The following is a 15,641-nucleotide window of genomic DNA, read 5'->3' as shown; positions in this document are numbered from 1 at the left end:
GTTGCCCTTTTTGAATTCTTTTTTTTTTGAGTTGGAGTCCCACTCTGCCGCCCTGCTGGGCTCCCGCAATCCTTCCGCCTCAGCCTTCCGAGTAACCGGAATTACAGGCATGTGCTACCACGCCCAGCTGATTTTTTAAATTTATTGTAGAGATGAGGTCTTGCCAAGTTGCCCAGACGGGTCTCGAACCTGCGGGCTCAGGTAATCCACTCACCTCGGCCTCCCAAAGTGCGAGATTACAGGCTAAGCCACCAAGCCTGGCTCCTTTTTGAATTCTTAATGGTATCATTTCATAACCTAAAGTTGTAAGTTGTTAAGTACAGTGATCTAATGGTGCTTATTTTGTCTTGTTTAAGAAATCCTTTAATCCCAAAGTCATGAAACTTTACATTTAAAAAATTTTACAGATTCGTCTTTCATATTTAGGTCTAGCAGCCCTCATTAAAACGATCCCCTCCGTCGCATATTAAGTGTTCTGACATGAGCTGGCTTTCTGATTTGTTCCATCATCAGTCCTTCTTCAAATCCACCTTGTGCTAATCACTCTAGCCTTATACTAACTCTTGATTTCTGGGGTAGCTCAGTCCTTCCACTTTGGTTTCTTTCTAGAGTAACCTTCCTTTATTTGACCCTTTAGACTTCCATATGTACTTTGGAATCACCCTTTTCTCAAAAAAAAAAAAAACTTTTAGAGTTTTTATTGGGATTTTAATCAAACTCTTGAAGGATAAATTTTAATAGAGAGTGTAACCATGATTCTCATACAAATATGCAATAAACAACATGTCAAAGATTTTAACTCATTAATGAGTGAGGAGACAAGTAAGATGTTACAACGAATGCCATGAGGATTTTACCTAGAGAGACTTAGGTTTCTTCCCTGAAAAAATCATGTGCATTGCCACGGGCAGGAATTATTTGTAGTTCTGTGCAGAGGATGGGTTTGCATTGCTAACATGTGCTCCAGGTTAACTTTTCTCTCCACAGAGGCATCAGATAGTCTAGTAGAAGACAAACAAAGGAACACACCTCCATGGGGTCAGTTCTCAGAGGCACCAGCCTTCCAGTAAAAGTGGCATCAGACATCTTGTTTTTTCTATTCCAAAGTCTTCCACATGAGACTTCCACATAAGTCTTTCCCCTCGGAATCGGTAATCAATTTGGGGGATCTCTTTTATCATTGTTTTAATTTTTGAAGATGCATATGATCTATGACATCTTCCCCTGCCCTTCACCACCGGCACCACCAATAGTCTACCTGGTCTCTTTCAGTCCCGCCCAGAGGGAATCGGCTACGGGTTCACAGTCCATCACACTGCGTGACTCCTCCCTTCTACCAGGTGTCCTGTTGGAAACCTGTCCATCACAGCAGCTGGGGTGCACTTTCCTCTTTCAGGCCCTCTACCACAGCTGTCCCCTCACCCCATCAGTCAGTTCATTTCCAACCCTGTTCCCAGAGCCCATTTATATTCTGTGGGGAGTTTTTTCGGTTTAAATGAAATTATGAAAAACTCAGCGAAGCACAGGCCCAGAGCACAGGAGGTGCCTGAGAGCATCAGCTGCCATGATGGTCAGCTGGTTTCATGGGGAGTCTAACAGCCGGGTCAAGGCCCCAGCCAGGATCCTCTCTTTCTGACAGCCCCAATGGGACCTTTTCGCCTAACTGATGAGGGCCTCAAGACCTCCTGAATCTTCCCCCCTACGGGCCCTCTGTTGTGAGAGAATATTCTGGCCCCCAACACCCAATTGTGAATTGAGGGGCCGCACCCTTGACCCAGTTGTGCAGGAATGTCTGAAGGGAAATCTGAACACGAGAGTGGAGGCACATGAGGAGCTTTCCTGGTGTGTTGGTGCCACCCTGGCTGCAGGAGGGCCATGGCACAGAGGGATGTCCTGGCCTGGAAAGCAGAGAGCGCTTTGTGAGAACGGAGAGATCGGCAGCATCCAGGGGGACATCTGGGGACTTGGAGCAGGGCTGGAGCAGCAAAGCGGGAGAAAGAGGACCTGAAGGCAGCCCAGCCCCAGGGCCCCGGGGACAGGTCTGTGACCAGGGGGGCAGGGATCACAGAGGGGCAGGCTGCCTGTCTGGGGGAAGGGCCCAGCCCTGAGTGGCAGCAGCACCAGTGGGGCTTGGGTGCAGGTCTGTTTGGGTCTTTGATCCTGGGGCTGGACAGTGGCCTCCCTTGGCCTGTAGGGAGCTGTGGGCCAGCGGACGGTTGTTCCCAGGTCCCAGGACTGCGGCCGGCCCAGCCTAGTGAGCGCCTCGAAGCATCAGCAAGCACCGGCAAGCCAGGCAGGTGTTGGGGCTCCCCCACAGAGAGCCCCCAGTTGCAATTACACTTGGAAATATTTGACAATCTCAGTTTCTTACAATGTCAGGCAAAGACTTTGCTGTTTCTCCGGCAGCGGCAGTGGCCGGAATCCAAGTCCTAAGTCGTTCTGGTTGTGAGGCTCGACCTCCCTGGGCCTGGGATAAGGGTACAGTAGGTCAGGAATTGGTCTGTGCTCAAGGGAGCGATGGCCTGTGGGAGGAACCGATCCTTCCTCACAACCAGGCATCATTCCCTGTGTGTCCTCCAGCACTGGCCTCCACCCCAGGGTGTGAGCACACAGGCTGTGGCCTCCCAAGAGGGCGATGCACATGTCAACGGACAGGGTTGCAGCTGAGGGACAGGAAAGCTTGGGATCAGAACATTGTGAGGGACAGGCACGACCTGGGACACCATGGCAGTGGGGGCTTTCTGTGCCTCCCCTGTCTCTCTACAGAATGCCTCATGCGTGGCCATTACCCCAGGCAAGGGCACGCTCTGCTGAAGACACTGATCCCATTCACTGAGCCCAACCCCCACAGATGTCATGGCCAGCGGGGCAGGTGAAGGAGGGAGGGGGGATGAGAAGGTTGTCAGCGTCAGCTCCTCCAGGCGTGTTGCCTCAGGACTCTCGAGCTATTTCCCAAAACAGATCCTAATATTTGAGGTTCCACCTCTCGACCTCTGGCGAGCAGTTTTTCTGTCTTTAATTTGGGTCTTTTTTTGTCACTACTCGATCTCCCGTACCTCGAACCGGTGTTTAATAAATATCTGTCGAATGGATCTCAACAGGGGGCGACCAGTTTGCAAAGAGCACAATTCCCTGAGTGGCCCCAAGGCAGAGGCCCCGACTGCTCCCTGGTCAGACCCCCTGGCTGTCGAGGCACCGCCGCTGACTGCCCAGTCCTTCCAGCCTGAACCCCGGGGCACCAGCCTGCCTGCAGGTCTTCTGGGCTGAGGCTCCCAGGGTGCTGAGGGGCAGCTGTGGCATCACAGAGACCCGGTGGTCATCTTAGCCGGTCCTGGAATGGGGCAACTGGATGAACCACATAGCAGGGCGGGGCCTGAGCGGGAGCACAAGCCCAGGGCCGGGCTGGGCTGCACCTGCTCTCAGAGCACAGAGGCTGTAACAGTTAAGCTCCCTGTCTTGCCCCAAGACCCTGATGCTGCCTACTGGCTCTTGCTCCGGCTGTCCTAAGGCTGGTCTGGAGATACAGCACCTGGCGAGGGATCAGAGGTCTAAGAGAGAAGCTGGGTGCGGGGGAGATGGGAGAGAGGCCACAAAGCAGAGATGTAGTACCAAAAGACACCGCTGGACAAACATGTCCTGGCTGCTGCCAGAGCAGGGCTGGGCCCTATGGGGCTGCTGGAGACGCCCTCTCCCTGCCAGAAGATCACAGTTGTTGGGACTGAAGGGTCAGAGCTGTCTCTCCACCCTGCGTGTATCAGAGTGGTCTGGGAGGGGGATTTCAGGAAGCCATTACAGGGCCAGAACCTTCCTGGCGAGGCCCAGTGCCCAAGAATTTCATTGTGCAGCGTCCCCCTTGGCTTCATAGAAGGGAATGTGGAGCCTGCAAAGGCCCCATAGCTGGTAGCTGAATCCCCATCTGCACGAGGCATTCCTGGAGGAAGTGCATTCCTGGTGGCTTTCCTGGCCCAATTTTCACTAAAGTCAGAGTGAAGGGGAAGAGGGGCACTTCACACCCACCTGCACCGCAGTGCTTTGCTCCAGCTTCCTGTCCTTGCTCTGACCTCTCTGTGAGCTTGGGCAGGGGTGACTGTGTCATCCTTCAGTGTATCCAGCTGGCGACACCCTCTGAGGACAGAGCTGAGCTGGGACCTCAGGCAGCAGCTGTGTGGCACGTCTGTGCCCTGTTATTATGCAGTCTGGGAGTGATGTTTACACACAGCTACTGCTCACTCAAGTGCCTTTGCTAAATACAGACCCAGACTATTGTTAAAAACCCGATACATCCAAGGAATTACAGGCAAGAGCCAATTTCTTCTTTCCAGTAAAAATCTGTGATTTATATTGTCCCCTCCTACCCCGGTTGTCTAGACAGTTAGTTAAAGTGGAATACTAAGACACAGCAATAATTAAAACCCCATAAAAACACTGTTGTAAAAATGAGGTCAGTTTCTCCCAAAATGCTATTTCTGGCATGGGAATGGGAGGAGCCTGTCTGTCCTTGCTTTCCCGTAGCTTTTGTTTTAACCGGGAGATTTGCTCCAGGTAAGTGAACAGGAACTTGTGCGAGGCCCTTAATCTCTAAGGGACCAGGCAGAGTCTGGGCATGAGTGCGTTTTCAAAAATGGCGTTACCAAATATAGTGGCAGCTTTGTCAGAGTCCCCAGGCCTGGCTCCAGGGCAACGCTTCGGGTTTGCCAAAGACAGCTGGTTGCAAATTCAAGCCACCCACACAGCCCAGCCAGATGCTGTCCCAGCTCTTGCCTTGTGTATCTGCTCCCTGGGGAGCCGGGGTGCACCTTGTACGAGGTGAGGGAGGGTCCCTGAAGTAAGGCCCTGGTCTCCTGGAATAACTCTGCCTACTGGCTCTTGCTCCAGCTGTCTACTGAGACAACCACTTGGGACAGGCCTGGGAAAATTCAGAGCTTTTGAAAATCTCAATGCATGGGCTATACCCAGACCAGCTGCACTAGAATTTCTGGAGGGTGAAGCCTGGACATCAGGATCTGCTTTCTATCCATTTTGTGAAAACTGAGGAAAACTTCTGCAGGAAAAGCTTCATGATTTGGGGGCACGCGTGTTCACTGTGGATCGGGGCATGGAGCACACGCAAGCTCCTTCCAAGCCTGTCCCCTACATATGTTGCTTTGCCTGTGCTTGCACTTCATGGGACCAGCCAGACAGCATGCTTCTGCATGTATCTGTTGCAATGCATGTATCTGTTCTGTTGTGAAGGACATAGGGATCATGGCCCGTTTTTGTCTATTATGCATGTCCCTGTCTGGTCTCCGGGTGGCCATATGAGCTCATTTCTCCTGGGTGTTTATGTGGCTGAGAGGGGAATTGCTGGGTTGTAGGTAGAGCAGATGCTTAAGCGCAGTAGATTCGCTAGTTTTCCAGTGTGGGTGAATCAACACCCACACCAGGAGTTCCATTTCACTCTACGTCCTTGCCAGTGTCAGGACTGCCACTTGTTATAAGACAACAACAAAACAGAAAACCTTGACACTCTGGTGCCCATTTGCACAACATCTTTTGTAAAACACTTGTGCACTTCTTCTCCCCATCTTTAAGTTGGAGCACTTATCTTTTCCTTGGTCATGTCTCCCCTCAGCCTGGCTACCCCAATCCTTTTCCTAATGATGTCTTTTGATGAACAGAATCTCTTCAGTTTAATGAAGTTCAGTTTACTGGTTTCTTTTATGTGCTATTTGTGTCCTCTTTGAAAACCCTTTGCCTACCCAAAGGTCATGAAGATATTCCTCTGTGTTAGATATTTTAATGTTTTTCTCTCAACATTTAATTCTACAGTGCATCTGAATTTGGTTTTTGTGAATGGTACGAGGTAGTAATAGTCGCTATTTCCCATGTGAATATCCAGCTATTATAGGACCATGTTTTGAAAAGACCGCTTTCCCACTGAACTGCGGTAGCACTTTGGTCGTATATCAAGTGACAGAATACATGTGGGTCTATTTCTAGGCCATATTATGTTATGTTGGGTTGTCTTTCTACCTTTTATCGTTAGTACAGTGTCTGAAATCTGACACTTTAAAGTAAGTCTTGATATCCGGTAGTGTACATTCTCCAACTCTGTTCTTTCTCTTCTTCAAGATTGTCTTTACTTTCCAGGTAGAATTTAGATCAGCTTGTCACTTTCCACAGAAAAACTGCTGTCTTGGACCTTAATGAACATGGTGTTTATTGATATTTTACATAGATTTTATCTTTTCATAGTAATGTTTTGCAAATTTCAGTTTAGAGGTCTTACATATGTTTTGCTATATTTATTCCTAGATATTTAATATTTTATGCTATTGTAAATGGTGTTGCTTTTCAAATTTTTAAAATATTATTTTCCAATTTATTTTTATTGATATATGGAAACACAATAGATATTTTAGATTGATCTTGCATCTTGCAACCTTGCTAAATTCACTTAATTTTAACAGCTTGTTTGCTTTTTTTTTTTTTTTTTGAGTTGGAGTCTCACTCTGTCGCCCAGACTGGAGTGCAGTGGCCGCTCCCGGCCACCGCAGCCTCCACCTGCTGGGCTCCGGCGATCCTTCCGCCTCAACCTCCCAAGTAGCTGGAATTACAGGCATGCGCTACCACACCCAGCTGATTTTTTGATTTACTGTAGAGATGAGGTCTCACCAAGTTGTCCAGGCAGGTCTCGAACCCGCGGGCCAGGCAATCCACTCACCTCAGCCTCCCAAAGGTGCGGGATTACAGGCTGAGCCACCGAGCCCAGCTTGTTTGCTCTTTTAAAAAGATTTTCTATGTACATAATCATTTCATGTGTGAACGAGATAGTCTAATCCTTCCTCTCCAGTTGTATACCTTCTGTTCTTTTCCTTGCCTTCATGTACTGGTTAAGGTCTGTAGTATAATTTTGAACAGAAGTGTTGAAGTGAAAAATTCCCTGTCCTATCCCCAGTCTCGGGTGAAAGTACCAAATATTTATTTCACCATTGAGTATGATGTTAGCTGTAGGTTTGTTATTTTGTTTTGTTATTGTTTTTGTGGGTTCTTTTGTCAATACTCTTTATTAGATTAAGAAAATTCTCGCTGAGGTGAGTGGATTGCCTGAGCCCGCAGGTTCGAGACCCGCCTGGAAAACGTGGTGAGACCTCATCTCCACAATAAATCAAAAAATGAGCCGGGCGTGGTAACGCGTGCCTGTAGTTCCAGCTACTCGGAAGGCTGAGGCGGAAGGATCGCCGGAGCCCAGCAGGTCGAGGCTGCGGTGACCAGGAGCGGCCACTGCACTCCAGTCTGGGCGACAGAGTGAGACTCCAACTCGAAAAAAAGAAAAGAAAACTCTTTTTATTCCTGATGTGCTAAACATTTTTTTCATGAATGGTTATGAAATTTTATCAAACGCTTTTTCTGCATAAATTAAGATGATCATTTTTTCTTTATTGATGAGATGAATTATGTTAATTGGCTTTTACATAAATGTAAAATCAGCATTATATTTTTGGAATAAATTCTACTTGGCCGTGATATAATATTCTTTTTTTTTTTTTTTTTTTTTTTAAGTTGGAGTCTCACTCTGTCACCCAGACTGGAGTGCAGTGGCCGCTCCTGGCCACCGCAGCCTCGACCTGCTGGGCTCCGGTGATCCTTCCAACTTAGCCTTCCTAGTAGCCGGAATTACAGGCACTGGCTGATTTTTTTGATTTATTGTAGAGATGAGGTCTCGCTGCCCAGGCGGGTCTCGAACCCGCGAGATCAGGCAATCCACTCACCTCAGCCTCCCAAAGGCATGGGATTACAGGCTGAGCCACCGAGCCCGGCTTAATATTCTTTTTATATATTGTATATATAAATATACACTGGACTTAAGGTTTTTTTACAATGTAAATTTTTTATATAGAAATTTTTTATAATGTCCTTGCCAAGTTATGGTAGCTTTTGGCTGACCTCATAACATTATTTCATATATATTTTCCTTTTTGCATTTTCTCAGTGAATTTGTTTAATATTATTATATTTCTTCCTTAAATGTTTGGAAAAATTCACCAGTAAAGATATTTGGGTCTGGGGTTTTCTTTTTTTTTTTTGAGTTGGAGTCTCTTTTGGTCGCCCAGACTGGAGTGCAGTGGCCGCTCCCGGCCACCGCAGCCTCGACCTGCCAGGCTCTGGCGATCCTTCCGCCTCAGCCTTCCAAGTAGCTGGAATTACAGGCATGCGCTACCACGCCCGGCTGATATTTTTATTTATTGTAGAGATGAGGTCTCGCTGCCCAGGCGGGTCTCGAACCCGCGGGCTCAGGCAATCCACTCACCTCAGCCTCCCAAAGGCGTGGGATTACAGGCTGAGCCACCGAGCCCGGCTTGGTCTGGGGTTTTCTTTGTGAAATGTTTTAAAGTTATAAATTAAATATATTTAATAAAGAGTCAGCCGGGCTTGGTGGCGCAGCCTGTAATCCCAGCGCTTTGGGAAGCCGAAGTGAGTGGATTGCCTGAGCCCCCAGGTTCGAGACCTGCCTGGGCAACTTGATGAAACCTCATCTCTACAATAAATCAAAAATTAGCCGGGCGTGATAGCGCGCACCTAGTTCCGACTACTCGGAAGGCTGAGGTGGAAGGATCGCCGGAGCCCGGCAGGGGAGGCTGTGGTGGCCGGGAGCGGCCACTGCACTCCAGTCTGGGCAACAGAGTGAGACTCCAACTCAAAAAAAAAAAAAAAAGGAATATCTTTACTTTCCTTCATTTTTGAAGGATATATTTATTAAATCTAGAACTCTTGTCAGTTTTTTCTTTCAGCACGCAAAAGATGTCATTTCAAAGTGTTCTGATTTCAATGGTTTCAGTTGAAAAGCCAACCATCACTCTTGTAGTTGGTTCTCCTAAGGCAATATGTCTTCTTCTCGTCTGTTTTTCAGATATTGTCTTTAACTTTGGTTTTCAAATACTTCATTATGAAGTGTCTAGGTGTGTTTTTTAATTTTTTTGTACTGCTTAGGGTCAGCTGATCTTCTTGAATCTGAAGTGATGTCTTTCACTAGATTTGGAAACTTCTTGGCCAGTTTTTAAGTCAAATATTACTACTTCTCCTCTTTATTGAACTCCAATTGCATGTATATTGGACATTTTAACTATACCTCACATTTATCTTATACTCTATTCTTTTTATTTTTCTAATTTTTTCCCCTTTTGTGCTTTAGCTAGATATTTTCTATTATTTTGTCTTGGGTTTGGGATCCTACTGTGCCCAGTCTGCTTTTAAACCTTTCAAGTAAATTTTTAATTTTAAATATTATATGTAGCGTTTTAGTGTCTAATTCTTTTTTATAGATTCGAATCTTACTTGAATTAATACATTGTTATTTATTTCCTACCTCTCCTAGAAAAATATTTTGATGTATTAATCAAATTGATTATTTTTAGTGTGTTAATTACAATTATTTTAAATTTCTTATCTGCTAACTTCAATATCCTCAGTATGTCTGAATCTGCTTCCATTAATCACAATTATTTTAAGCTCTTATGGGTTAACTCTAGTCATCTTTTGGTCTGCTTCTATGGATGTTTTTATATTCATTATTGGTTACTCTTCTATGCTTCTTCACAAGTCTAATAATTTTTACTGTTATGGCACTGTGAGTGATGTGTTGTAAAGGCTGTGTATTGTGTTAAATTATTATCTAAAGAACGATGAGGGTAAGGTAGGGTGGCTCACGCCTGTAATCCCAGCACTGGGAAGGCTGAGGTAGGAGAATTGCTTGAGCCCAGTAGTTGGAAACCAGCCTGGGCAACATAGCACCTTGTCTCTACAATAAAAATTAAAAAATCAGCTGGGCATGGTGGCACCTGCCTGTAATCCCAGCTGCTTGGGAGCCTGAGGCAGGAGGATTGCTTGAGCCCAGGAGTTCAAGGCTGTGGTGAGCTATGATTGTGCCACCGCAATCCAGTCTGGGCGACAGAGTGTGAGACCCTGACTCGAAGAAAAAATGTTAAATTTTGTTCTGGCAGATAGTTAAATTACCAGCAGACCACCTGGATCCTTGGGACGTTCGGTTTTAGGCTTCGTTAGGGTGGATATGCTTCAGTTTTCTCTTAGTGTAACGCTCTTACATCTTAAGCATTGTGCTGGCTCTAGAGTATAGCCTTTTCAAGGTTCCAACTAAGTGTCCAGAACATTCTCCAAGCTCATCTACGCTGTTTGGGCTGGAACTGCCGTGTCTTCCCAGCACTGTGCACCCACTTAATTTCTGCTTACCCTTCAGATTCTCAGAAATTGCTTACCATGAGGCCTCTGGGAGTCTTGCCTTACACATGCACAGCTTGAGAGCCAATTGGGGACCTGAGGGGATTTTTTTTTTAAAGTAGAATTTATTAAGAGGACAGAAAAGCTCCCGCAGTGGGAGGAGGTTGGGGGGGGGGGGTTGCCCGGGATTTTTATAACTCAGATTTTTGGAGGTTTCTTCCTGTCACTCCCTCCTCTCTAGCACCCTGATCTCCAAATCCCAGTTGCCTTAGCAGCCCCAAATTCTGATCTTGGTTTTCTCCTACAAAAGAGACTTCTGTTTTCTACTTGGGCTCCATTTCCCAGGAAAGAGGTTGAGAGAAAGCCCCTAGGGAAAAAACTGGGTGGAAGGCGGGACCCTCCTCCTGGATTTTCCATGTCTCAAGCACCCAACCCCTACACTGTATATTTTATTCAGGTTCTAGAATTGTTTGCTGCAGAAGGGTGAGTCTAATGCTAACTACTCCATCATGTTTGAAAACAAGTTCCTGGGCATCAATATATATATATTCTTAGGCAATTCTGGAGTGAGGCCAGGAATCAGTGGGACCCACTATTCTCAGCACATTCTCATCATGTTGGCAGATTATCCCATTATTGTGGGGGACCTAGGAATCCTATCTATGGGAAAAATTCCCAAAAGTTAGTTCTCAGACACGCCATAAATCCTAGCGTGTCTCCGGGAGGCTGAGAGAACTGGACTCATCTCCTTGGCTTAAAATGTTGTGTTTCCCTCTTGTATACAAGCCCTCAGGCCCACTTTTAGGATGCATGAGGCTGGCAACCTGGCACCATCCAGGCTGTCCCTCCATGGAGTCTCTGCTTTCTGGGTCTCGCCTGAAATAGTATCAGGCCCTGAGTGCCATCTGGATGTTTTTCTGCCACTCCCCCACCCATTCTCAGCCCTTAGGAGCTGGGGGATAGGACTCCTTTCTTCTCTCATCAACTTACAAGGCCCTTCCAGGACCCTTCCTGCTAGGAAAATAAGCCCCCATCTAGAAAACACATCATGTGCATCATTCCAGCATATCCACTGAGGAGCAGCAGCCTTCTCTGACATGTGAGGCACATTGCCTGTTCAAGTTTCCACCTGCGGAGCCGAGAGTTTATGAGGAGGTAGGGGTCCCCTGAGATGCCTCTGGAAGAAGACAGAGCTGGTGTGAGCGGCATTTGTCACCGGCGAGGGCCCCCCTGCACGTGCACATCCTTTGGAAGGAGTCCTCCCTGGGCCCAGGTCAGGGGACCTTTGCTGGACCAGGACATTGGTCCTTTTCCAAGGACACCTGCTGTGAAGTAACAGGAACTCTGCTGATGCCTCACCTGTAGCATCAAAGCACAGTCAGCCCAGGTGGGGGCAGCTACAGCTGCGTGTGACCATACTGGGCCGATGCTGTGTCCTGTGTGGTGAGTGTTCTGGATGGGTATTGTGGGGCATGTGTGTGCAGAGGACCTCAGCACTGCAGGACAGTGGTTCAATCATGTTGGTGTGCTTCATAATCATCAGGAGGTGCTTATACAATGCAAGTTCTACCCTGAAGTTTCTGGCTCTGTGCACCCTGGGGGCTTAGGGATCTGCCTGTGGACAGTTGTCCCAGGTGGCTGTGATGCTGAGTGTCTGGGGTCACATGCTGAGCAACTGTGCCGAGCTTGCTCTGTGCTTGGTGGGGAGGGCTCACCCAGGGCATGGGGGTCACAGCGGGGAGGGAGCATCTTCTCTCCAGGGCAGGGGCATTTCTCCCAGCCTCAGCAACCTCCTGCGTATCCGCTCCCCAAGACCCATCATCCCAAGGAACTTCCTTCCAACTTCCAGACACTCTCTGAATTGGGAGTGAGGAAGGTGGGGAGAGGTGTGTGGAAGATGGCAAAGCTTATGGGATAAAGAGTATGGGGTGAGCCGGGCTCGGTGGCTCAGCCTGTAATCCCATGCCTTGGGAGGCTGAGGTGAGTGGATTGCCTGAGCCTGCGGGTTCAAGACTCACCTGGGCAACTTGGTGAGACCTCATCTCTACAATAAATCAAAAAATTAGCTGGGCCTGGTAGCGCACGCCTGTAATTCCAGCTACTTGGAAGGCTGAGGTGGAAGGATCGCCAGAGCCCAGCAAGTCAAGGCTGCAGTGGCCGGGAGCGGCCTCTGCACTCCAGTTTAGGTGACAAAGTGAGACTCCAACTAAAAAAAAAAAAAAAAGAGTGTGGGGTGCTGGGGAGATAGGAGACCTCATGGGATTTGGAGGCTGGGGGAGGCAGGGGAGCTCCTTTAGTGACCGGGAACTCCTGGAGGATTGAAAAGCTTATGTTTACTGCATGGGGAGGGTGTTTCTGTCACTGAAGTGAGGAGATCTGATTCTTGTTTGTGGAGCTCTGACTCGGGGGGTCATGAGGGGAACAGCTTGCGCAGGCACAGGAATGGACACAGGGCGGCCATTTAGAAACCACTACACCGTGCAGGTGAGAGACAGTGGTGGTAAGGTGACTGATGCACCCAGGTTTACCAGGCCTCCCCAGCTTTGAAAGTCCTGTGTCCTGGGAACTCCCTCAGTCCTGGGCTCTCCACAGGGGCTGGTCACCCAGGCGTCATCACGGGCATGGGTAGGAGCATGAGATGGGTACACTGCCCTCAGATCCCCCAGCCTCATGGGAAGGAGGACCAGGGCTAACAGAGCCTCCAGCCTGTGATGATACCACTAGACACTTGGATAGTCCACCCTCGCAGGAAGGGAGCCACATGTGGGTGCAGTGACTGACTGCATGTGTGCAGAAGCCACCAAATCCTGTGCCACCCACCACATTGTCCCTGGGCCTGGCTGGACACAGTATCACTCACCACCCTATTCCTACCTTTGAGTATGGGCACAGAGTAGGAGTCCCACTGGCCCCACAGAGAGTATCCGAGGTCAGGGTTGGCCTCTGTGTCAAGCACAGGAGTGCTTTCCTGCCCAAGAGGGCCTCTGTGTCTAGAACCACAGGACTAGAAGACACCGATTATACGGTTGGCTGAGAAATTTCAGCATTTTCAGCTTACAGGAGACATTTCGCACATGAGACCAGCGGCTTTAGAAGGAGCCCTCTGGGTCACTGTGGCCGATCCTTGAATGAGTTCCCTGTGTCTGTATGACTTCTCACATTTCCTTCCTGGTGGGTCACACAGCTTCAGATGTCCAGCTCATTCCTGCTCGCGGGTTCTCCTATGCTCCCAGCCGTGGCTAAAGTAGAGCATGAAGCGAGATCTGCACATCAGGGTTCTGGTTTTCTTGTTTCCTGATGAGAGAAAAATAATGTTTCTGAAGTTTCTGTGTAAGTGTGTAAATGTCAGGCCACAAACGTAGCTGCTCATCGATATGATTTCATTTTCACCGGTCTCTTTGTTTTCACTAATTGACTGTGTTGCCTCTTTCAGCATTTCTGTGTAAATGGTGATTTCACAATTAAGGATTTCTTTTATTCTGTTCAGTTCATCACTTGCCCATGAATTCTGTAATCTGGGCTAATTAGACATCTCACGCCTTTGTTTCCAAGCTGGTTTCAGCAATGGCTGATATTACCTAGCTTATTGTAACTTTAAATAGCAAGTGAAACAGCAAAATATTCTATTTCGCTCTGTTTGAAAACGTGTTTCAAACTGAGTTGTTCATCCTTGAAGATCTCACATTCTTGTGAATCAAGTGCCATTGATAATGATACCCAAAGCATCCATGTCTGTCTGTCTAAGAGTGGTAGCAGCCATCAGGTCTGTCCCGTCTTCTGACCAAGCGCATTACTGCAGCAGCTTGGTGAGGGGCCTGGGTGCTTGGAGGCAGGTGTTAGCAGCATCCCCGAAGGGCTTCCTGCTGCTGTTAGTAGCCTGAACACAAAGAACTGCCCTTTAAGAGGGTTGCCCCCTCCAGCCACCAGCCCTCCCCCGCACTGGCACACACAGTGCTGGCGGGTCACATATGCTGGGCCACCTGCACTGCCACCAGGAGCTGCCTGTCCAAGGGCCCCACCTCACCTGATGTCTAGGTGCAAAGCAAGATTCATAAACAGTGTGGCTCTGCCTATGCACTCCGTCTTCGTAGCCATTTCTGGGAGTGAGGAAAGGCATGAGAACAGGGGCGGCTCGGACTTTCAAGCCAGAGCTCCTACTCCCCACGGTCACCCTTTCCTGTTTTAAAAAAGAATCCTAGCCGGGCTCGGTGGCTCAACCTGTAATCCCGCGCTTTGGGAGGCCAAGGTGAGTGGATTGCCTGAGCCCGCGGGTTCGAGACCCGCCTGGGCAACTTGGCGAGACCTCATCTCTACAATAAATCAAAAAATTAGCCGGGCGTGGTATCGTGCACCTGTAATTCCGGCTACTTGGATGGCTGAGCGGAATGATCGCCGGAGCCCGGCAGTCGAGGCTGCGGTGGCCGGGAGCGGCCACTGCACTCCAGTCTGGGTGACACAGTGAGACTCCAACTCAAAAAAATAAAAAATAAATAAATAAAAATAAATAAAAAGGAATCCTGCCTATCACACCCTCCTGTGGACGGGGTGTGGATACCTTGGGGCATCTTGTCCTTTGTCCAACCCATAGCGGGAGGCAGGAGCTGGAGGGGCTTCTCCCGGCCCTGCCAGACAACACCAGCACCCGGGGGGCACCTGGGAGCCCCAGCAGGACAGTGCGGATGAAGTGTCTTGCCGGGTGGCTCCGCTTGGCTGTGCAGGGGCACACAGACCCTGGTGCTCATCAGAAAGGCGTCCTCACCTGGTACCAGCTGGGTGAGGGCCGAGCCAGGGTCAGCCGGAGCTGGGGAGTCGTGTGCCTCAGCCAGGGTGGTGGGGCTCTTGCTCTGGCCCAGAACTCTGCTTTTGCTTCTGGCCTCAGAGCCTGGAGACGCTGGCAGGGCCAGGGCTATGGGGACCCCTCCCCCCTACACCACTCTGCCTGTTTCTATGGTAACTGCAGATCTGTTCCCTGCCTGCCTGCCATGTGTGATTGTGTTCTGTTCTCCTTGTAGATGGAGGAGATAAAATTTAAAGACAGAGCAGTCTTCGTGCTGGAGAGAGAGTTAGGGGTTCAAGCCGGGCATGCTCAGAGACTGCAGCTCCAAAAAGAGGCTCTAGATGAGCAGCTTTCCCAGGTCAGAGAGGCCGACCGGCACCCTGGCAGCCCCAGACGGGAACTTCCTCATGCAGGCGGTGCAGGAGACGCTTCAGACCACTCGGGAAGCCCCGTAAGCACCTCCCAGGCCCCCGGCCCACCCAGCGTCACAGAAAGGTCTCACCACGCAGCGCACAGCACGACGTGGGCAGCTCCCTGGGGGGTCCAGAGCCTGAGTCGCGCCAGCAGCCTCCTGCCCCGGGGACCCCTAGCCAGGCCCGGGACCCTCATCTTATCTCCTTCCTTCCCGCCAACATGGCCCAAGCACTGG

General features: G+C 49.1%; 1 protein-coding gene across 1 annotated transcript in view; it reads left to right on the top strand.

Moving 5' to 3' along the window:
• JAKMIP3 (Janus kinase and microtubule interacting protein 3) overlaps nt 1-15,641 on the top strand; it is a 105,443-nt gene that overhangs the window by 59,417 nt on the left and 30,385 nt on the right. Inside the window, exon 4 of the mRNA XM_008068439.2 lies at nt 15,228-15,443. Within this exon, the coding sequence (XP_008066630.1) occupies nt 15,228-15,443 (216 nt within the window). The remainder of the gene's footprint in view (nt 1-15,227; nt 15,444-15,641) is intronic.

The sequence above is a fragment of the Carlito syrichta genome, unplaced genomic scaffold (assembly GCF_000164805.1).
Source record: "Carlito syrichta isolate Samal-C Ts95f unplaced genomic scaffold, Tarsius_syrichta-2.0.1 Scaffold310879, whole genome shotgun sequence".
NCBI classification, from domain to species: domain Eukaryota; kingdom Metazoa; phylum Chordata; class Mammalia; order Primates; family Tarsiidae; genus Carlito; species Carlito syrichta.
This window is presented reverse-complemented; position numbering and strand designations above follow the sequence as displayed.